General features: G+C 41.6%; 1 protein-coding gene across 6 annotated transcripts; it reads left to right on the plus strand.

Annotated features, from left to right (window-relative positions):
- The first annotated feature begins 101 nt into the window (after positions 1–101).
- si:ch211-188c16.1 (FYN binding protein 2) lies at positions 102–7,583 on the plus strand. 6 transcript variants are annotated; one of them, XM_027284911.1, is made up of 19 exons: positions 102–312; positions 666–1,596; positions 1,678–1,869; positions 2,087–2,621; positions 2,703–2,818; positions 2,918–2,943; positions 3,061–3,101; positions 3,218–3,268; positions 3,466–3,598; positions 3,735–3,894; positions 4,034–4,157; positions 4,284–4,315; positions 4,703–4,760; positions 4,926–4,963; positions 5,237–5,300; positions 6,524–6,622; positions 6,774–6,787; positions 7,054–7,087; positions 7,236–7,583. In XM_027284911.1, the coding sequence occupies exons 1-19, from the start codon at positions 304–306 to the stop codon at positions 7,303–7,305; spliced, it is 2,727 nt and encodes a 908-aa protein (XP_027140712.1). In that variant the 5' UTR covers positions 102–303; the 3' UTR covers positions 7,306–7,583. The 6 variants fall into 6 exon arrangements, with proteins under 6 accessions (XP_027140712.1, XP_019128847.1, XP_019128845.1 ...); XM_019273302.2 differs by having other exon boundaries at positions 3,064–3,101; positions 4,697–4,760; XM_019273300.2 differs by having other exon boundaries at positions 103–312; positions 4,697–4,760.
- The last annotated feature ends 366 nt before the right edge of the window (positions 7,584–7,949 follow it).

The raw sequence follows: 7,949 nt of genomic DNA on the forward strand, positions 1-7,949 counted from the left end.
TGACCCCAGATTTCCCATCATCACCCCCGCAAACACAGCAATCCAGCCCAAACTGATTTGTTCCACCTCTCACTCTTTTGATTTGTCAATCAAGCAGCGTGAACGCGCACGGCGTTAGGTCACGCGCAGCACGCAGGTGCGCCTCACGTCTCACGGGGCGGCGCGTTCAAATTGTTTGATTTAGCATAAAGCGTCTGCAGGATACAACTCGCTTAATGTATCGACGTAGCCTGCAGCGTCGTTTCAGTTCGAACTGTTTTCCCAATTTTCAAACCTGAACAGTGATGAACAAACAGAGCTACGATGGAAGAGGTAACTTTTAAAGGTTATTTTCAGAGTGCGTTTAGCTTCAGGCATGGTAGAGGATAGCTGTATGCAGGTAGCCCTGTGCTAGCTGTTACCCCATAATAAATACAGTTTGACTTACCAATGCTGGTTTATATCATAATGTTTTATGGCTTTACTGAATTATTCATTCATTTTAAATACTGTTCTTGGTTATTAGGTTAGTTGTTTGTGTAATTAATTATGAAAAAAACAACCTTTAAATTATGTTGTGTCAGCTTTGGGGTTTTGCTCTATAGATGAACCATTTCAAGTATATTTTCTGTGAAAGTAATAAATATTTCTGTTAATCTAATGATTTATGATTTTCTTTCTCTCTGGAGGGACAGATGAACTTCAAAGCTCTGAGGGCCAAGTTTCAGGAAGATGCCCTCCTGGCTCAGTCCAAAACTGGTCGACCAGCTGTTGCAGAAAAACCCAAACACCTTCCTCCTCCTGGAGGTCACTGCAGCTCCGTGGTAAGCAGTATTAATATCGCTGTAGAAAACAGGACACCAGTGCTTCCTCGGGTCATCTTCAGAGACAGGCTGCAGGCATCTGGAGGCAAGCGACCAATTTCCTTTCCACCACAGCCTCAGCACACCTCCCCCTCATCCTGGCTCGCTAATGGAGATGACACAACAAAGCAGTCCCTCAAAGAACGACACATGCCGCTGGTACTTCCTGTCCTGCCTGTGAAAGACCAAAAGACAGAGCTGCCAGCCAAAAAGGAGCACAAACTGGAACCAGAGCAGGGGAAAGAAGTCCACCCGCAAACTAAAATCAAGAAGAAAGGTTTGCTGCTTCCTTTCAAGTCAGCCAAAGCATCAAAAGTCAGTGCAGTAAACGGAGAGGAGCCCACGTATGCTGATTTGACCACCAGACCCTCCAGTGCTCCTGGCGAGTTGCCCTCTGTGGAAACACAAACCGCAGATGATGGGGTTTCGCTCCAAAGTGACCAATCAACTGCCGAGTTCCCCCTCTCCAGCCCAGACATACCAATCACACCTCCTTCTGCAGAGTCCGACAACAAAATTATTAGCACCTTGGAGAGGGCCAAGAAGAAGTTTTCACGCAAGCAGATGTTGATCTCTGCTAAACCTAAGAGCTTGCGTTCCCCTGACTACATATCAAAAGACAAGGTGTTCCGTTCATCGCCGAAAAACACTACAAGTGTTGAGCCTGAGCTGCCCGCGCCCCCACCGGTTTGTCTCCCACACCTGGCTTGTATTTCAGCCCGGCCTTTCTTCAAAGCCAACACCTCTGCACGTAGTAAGTTATACTCTCTGATCAACATGTTTTTGTCTACATCAGACTCCTTTCTAATGCGTTCATGTATTTCCCAATGGCTAGAGTTTGCGTTGGATAAGCAGTTTGGCAGGGATAAAGCTGAACTTCCTGCTGTCAAGACTGATGAACCTCATCCACCCTCTGCTCCTCCAAAGAAGCCTCTGCCTGACTTGAGGTCACTGGGGCCATTACCACCGAAGCCCACCAGACCTCCGTTAGTAGACCTCAGCTGTTACCACCTACCCACAGTCAACGGTATGTTAACTTTGTTTTCCATTTCCGTAGTTGCGTTGTTTTTTTTTGACGTATGTTTCCCCCCTTAGCGGCCATAGACTTAAGAATATGACGACACAAAGTTGTGTTTTACTTGGACATCAGCGACTGTGTATTAGCCGTACTGCAGTTCCCATTATACTTATTTGTGGTAAGGTTGAGCATCTGCTCATGTGCTGATTTTGGTTTCTTATTATAGAGGTGTCACCAGGTCTTAACCGAGCACCGAGTGAAGAGCCAGAGACTGAGCACCCATCATCTGTGCTAGACGCTCCAGAATTTCCGGACTTTGAGAATTCCGAGATTGAAACAGCAGAGGGTGAAGCTGTTGACATTGGTGCACTAGAACTGGAGGCCTTAAACTTGGTCAACACTGACCTTCCTGTACCATATGACTGCGGGGGCACTGATTTTGAGGATCCACTACCTGACTTGCCAGTGTGGAATTCTGAGGAGCCCCTTATGAGCACGGGCATCCAAGATCTGGACCTTGGCAGTCAAAACATAATACCGCTCGATCCAGAGAGCTTCCCAGAACCCGTAAACATTTCGGAGTTCTCAGAGTGTGCCATGCCAGAGCAGTGGTCTCAGAGCGAGGAGCTGAGCATAGACCCTCAGTCTAACTCTCAAGCTGATGAGACTGATTTGGGTGCTGCTGAGTCTCACTCATCTGTACAGGAAATGGAAAATGGTAACCACGTAGCATCGGATGATGGGATTCAAGCACATTCAAGGTGAGTTCTCAAATACACGCGATTCCACTTTGATCCAATGTTTCCTGTTTGTACAGTGTTGATTGTTTTTCTCCCGTCTAGTGTCTATCAACAGGACAGTTACTATGAGGCATGCGATAATATATATGAGGACGTGGAGAACATCAACAAATCCATCTTGGGCCACAACTTGCGCAAACGTAAAGGTGGTCTGAAGAGTAAGAAAATTGACTTCATACAGGGGGTTTTCCAATATAAGAGACACTTATTTCTCAATTTTATTTAACTTCCTTTAACTTTTTTTTTTTTTTTTACAGATCCATATGCTGACCACCACCCTACGGTAACTGATGTTTTAATCATACTTTTAGGTTATTTTGAAGAAATGCTCTGTTTCACAATCTGTATTTCCGTTGGAACAATCTGTGGTAAATTAAAAATCATCTGTGCTTATCTCAAGAAGGAAGAGGCGGGATATAACACATGGCCACGGCATCCATGGTATGTCTTTTTTTTTTTTTTTTTTTTTTTTTTTTTCAAACACATTTCCTGTGTTTTCATTGACACTTGTTTATCGGCATGTTGATGATTTTTCTCTTATGTTATTTAAACTGCAGGGGCAGCATATCAGGAGAACATGCTCATGCAGCCCATAATCATGTCTTCAGGTATGTTACACATCTCCCTTCTTTCATTGGTGTGTAAATATGCAGGTTTGTTTTCACATAGAAAAGTGCTTTTGTTGTTTTGGTTATTTATTTTTAATCACATATGGTTCTCTTTATATTCTAGTTAGTACATTTCATCTGTGTGATAAATAAGCTAGTTTTTTGCCACTGTTGTTGTTGTCTGATTTGTTTTTCAGTAAAGAACGCCACAGCCCCAACACTGCAGAGCATAAAGAACAGAAGAAGAGGGAGAAGCAGCGTCTGGAGAGGGAGAAAAAAGAGCAAAAAGAAAGGGAGAAGAAAGAAAATGAAATGAAAAAGAAGTTCAAAGTAAGCCAGGCAATCAAATTATCGAAAGGCTTTCTTCCCTCTAGTGAAGCGGCTTTTTCTGTCTTGAGTATTTTTAAACATTACATCCTACATGTCAATAAGAATCTTTGTCAATGATAAAAGCGTGGTTCTCTAGGTGACTGGGGATGAGGAGCCCATGTACCACGCCAGAGTGATTGTGGCTAGCAAGGTTCGCAAGAACGACCTGCCAGTGAAGAGCGGGGACACAGTCAGCATCATTCGCACCACCAGCTGCCCCAAAGGCAAATGGTTGGCTCGAGACGCCAACCACAAGTGTGAGTTTAGATGTTTGTGATTATGAACCGGAGAGCAGTTTAAATCTTCAGAAAATGTTATTTTGAAGAAAAAAAAAAAAGTTTTACATTTACACCCCATAGTCATTAGTTGCTAACCGCTCTGTCCTGGGTATTGCAGATGGTTATATTTCGGTCATGAATGTGGAACTAAACATCAAGGAGATGCTGGAGCTTGGCAAGAAGGCGCAAGCAGCAGGACGAGGAGGCAACCTGGAAGGAGACACCATCAGCATTGGGAGCAGGTACAGAGTAGCTGATTTAAAAATTCTGGTTTCTCAATTAAACAAATCAAAAAAAAAAGACTTGTGACCTTTGCTTTCCAGTCTATCAGTAATTAATGATTAATAATTATTTTCTTTATTTTGCAGATCCTCTAGCCAACCTGTGCTAACAAGCAGCTGTAGGTATCAATAGCCTCTGCGCAAACACAATGAGCTCTATGGCTTCCTCTAACCCAGACTTTGCTTTTGCTACTTCATCATCACAGAAAGCACTGCAGCCTAATAAAGAAAGCACATACAGCGTTAACTGGTTGATATAATGTATGGACTTGTTAACTGACAGAGAACAGTTGCGCAGTTTGGCAACCAGCCCGCGGCATTACACAACGTAAACCCTGGCTCAAATAACTTCGCTAGTCGTCATTTGCTCGACAGCCGTGTGTTATTTTATGATTGTAAAGGAATTCCATGTAAGCTGAGGCCTTTCTGTTTCTACCCTGCCAAACATCTATCGGCAGCGTGCGCTTTGTGCTTAATCGAGCTAATTTGTATTTCCACAGTTACAGATGACAGTGAGGAGTGGGCCTGTGAAGATGAGACCCTCTCACCCTCCAATGAAAGCCAGTAAGACTGACAAGTTTACTGTCCTTTACTGTGGTTTCAAGAAGAATGACAGAAACCATTGACCACATAAGAGTACATTTGAGTCATTTCCTTTTGAAAGATTTTAATTGAATATATGTGGCTCACACTATATTTAATTATTTTCTTTCTCTTCATTCTGTACAGTTGCTTTCCCCGGCAGACTGCCTCAGTGCCCGACATGTGTGAGTACATTTTATACTCTGTCCTTTTTTGAAGTTAAAACATGAGAACAGAAGATGTTCCTCCACGCCCCCTCAGCCTTCTGGTTTAGTGGTTGTTTTATGTTATGCATTGACGTATAGCAGAATGTAACTATCCTTTGATGTACACTTATACCATGCTGTTTCCTTACTCCCTCCCTCCTCTGTCTTACTGTCTTTACATAACTTGGCCCCATGCCTCCTTCACCTGACCACCCACCGGCCTCTCTGCCCTTCATGTGTTCGCTTTAACAGCATGTGGCTATGTCAGCGCCCAGCACACTCTGAGCGATGCCAACCTGGAGGACCTACACACACAGTAAGTCTCAAACACACACAGGTGTCAAAGCAGATACCTTGGCATGTGTATCCTGCTTACCCATATGGGCATAAATCTTCCATCATCTCTTCTTGAGACGGTGTGTGTGTATATATACTATATGATGTAAGTGCAAACCTATAAATTTCTTCATGGAACTAACTATAAACATTGCAAAGAAAAACATTACGTGGAGTGGTTTTATAAGTGGAAACATTATACATTGGTCTTGGAGGGTGGTACTTACTTATTTTGTTAGACTGTAACATCTTTCTGGAGTCGTCCACTATATTATTGGATGACACTTCACTACACCAAACAAGGGTGCAATTAAGAGTTTTCATTTTTAATAAATGTACAGATTATTTTGTTGATTAATCTACTAAATGTTTCTTCCATAAAATCTAAAAAGTAGTGACAAACAGCAACTATAATCTCTCAGACATTAAAGTGTTGTTTGATCAGCAGTCTCAATCCCAAATATCTTCAGTTTACTATTGTACGACAAAAGAAAGCAGCATTTGCCACATTATTGCTAAACAATTAATCGTTTCAGTTATTTTTCAAGCAGTATAGTAACCATTTCACTTGGTCCATCATCTAATTTTATTAATTGACTTATTTCAGTTCTACACAAACAAACAAGTTTTCTTTCCCCATTTTCCAAGGGAATTCGTCCAATTCTCTTAAATACCATTACACCAAACAGTCTCATCAGAAGTCTTCCTCTCTCACTTATATGAACAGATCAAAGCCTATCAGCAGTGCCCACCTACACGTATGTTAAGTTCTGGCCAACTTGACACACTGACAGCATTCCTGTCAATCTCTCTACTAAAAAGAGGGACTGATACATTGGGATGCATGCAGCCTATACATTTTTATAGAGTGAACCTGAAATTATTACAAACGCCTCAAATAAGACAAAGGCCAGTTCTGGTCCAAGTACCTTCAGTAAATCAGTAATTGTGAGGCAGTTTTTCTTCCACATTACACTTACCCTGTGTTAACCTCCCCTTTGACCTCTGGATTCCTTCCTGGACATGAATTATATTCATCACAAGCTTATAATTATAATAATTAAAAACTATTTTCGGGGTACTGTATTGGATTATGACATTGTATAGGTGCTCTCCGCCCCCTGTAGGCCATTCATGAGTATGAAAAGAAATGGTTATAGCAGCAAAACAACTCCTAACGGTTTTCTTATCGTCGGCCTTTAGGACCAGACATGAGGCGCTGCAGAAACTGGCTATCTTCTTTCAACACAGCAAAGATGAATTTGACGACATCCTTGACGGTGGAGGACCAACCCCAACAAAGTACATTACTCTCTCTCATCCATTACCTCAGCTATTAAAGTTTGAAGTCCACTGATGTCATATTCCTAATCTGTTAAAGATATAAAATGTTTTTTCAAATTAAAAACCTTTTTTTTTTTTCCATTTTATCTATCCTAAAAAAAAAAAAAAGTGCTGAGCCGCCAAGTAAGTTTACAAATTTAATTTTTTCCATGACTCCACTGTTGTCACCACTTAGTCACTCTCACTGATAATGGTGGAGCTAAGAGGAGAGGGTACTTACAAATCTTTCTAAAGACGCTACAGTCTCAACACTGGCGTCTTCACTGTAATGGAAAATAACCAGTGGCGCACATTTATCTGATCCCTGTAACTTGGAGACATTGTGCAGGACATATTGCAGAGACACTTCAAAGTTGATGTGAAACTTGTATCTGCTTATCTTTATCCAGACTTCTTGTGTGCTGTTGAGGAGCCTCCATATCCGTAAGTGTCGACAGTTTCCTTCTAATCACCTGCTCTGTTTTGATCTTTATTTATATCCACAGAGAGTTCGTAGCCAAAGAAGCAGTACTTCAGGTTCTTTGGCATTCTGCTCATAAGCTGTGATGTCCCACTGTGTTTTGTATGACAGTGAACAGGAGGTTGACTTCACAGAGCTGGAGCTCCTTCCTCCCCCACCTCTGTATGCTGACACCTTCTGATCGACATCGTGTAAAACGGGGGAATGACGGGATGAGACGCTTAAACCGTACAGCTCACTTTGGGGATTTGAGGCCGTTGTTTGTAGAGGAAAACAAAAAATGAATGGAGCTGCTGATGTGACTGTACTATAATTCTGATTTCACCTTTTGTTTAATTTCTTGTGCATGTTGATGCATTTTCACATTGAGTTCGACACCTTTTATTCTTTTTTCTAATGTTACTGTTAGTGGAGCACACATTGAATCATTGCACTATCAAAAATAAATGATATAAAGTAGCCAGCTGTTCACATTTCTGCATTTGTTTGTGCATGTGTTTGCATTTGGGTTTTTTTGTTTGTGTTACCTCTAATAAATATTTGTCATTGATTTATGCTCCTAATTGCCTGCGTAACGTTTAGTAATCCACTAAAGTGATGGAATCTGTCCTGTTATTCTTTTTTTCACCGCTTTACTCTTAGAATATACTTGTCAACGTGTATGTATGAACCTTTTTTTGTCTTTTCAGGGTTTTCATTGTCAGATGGAGATTCTGTATCACATCTTGGCATTTTGTAGTTTAGCTTATAACTTCTGTAAAAGCGGAAAAACAACAGGACTCAAGAAAAACAGACCTTGAACCACATAGATCTGCAGCTTGTAGG

Source organism: Larimichthys crocea, chromosome XII, assembly GCF_000972845.2.
Source record: "Larimichthys crocea isolate SSNF chromosome XII, L_crocea_2.0, whole genome shotgun sequence".
Lineage (NCBI taxonomy): Eukaryota > Metazoa > Chordata > Actinopteri > Sciaenidae > Larimichthys > Larimichthys crocea.

Excerpts from the sequence above, each read along its gene's own strand:
- si:ch211-188c16.1 (XM_019273300.2), top strand. Across the intron at positions 2,819-2,917 it reads ACGTAAAGGTGGTCTGAAGA|ATCCATATGCTGACCACCAC; the intron begins GTAAGAAAATTG and ends TTTTTTTTACAG. Across the intron at positions 4,761-4,925 it reads TCACCCTCCAATGAAAGCCA|TTGCTTTCCCCGGCAGACTG; the intron begins GTAAGACTGACA and ends CATTCTGTACAG.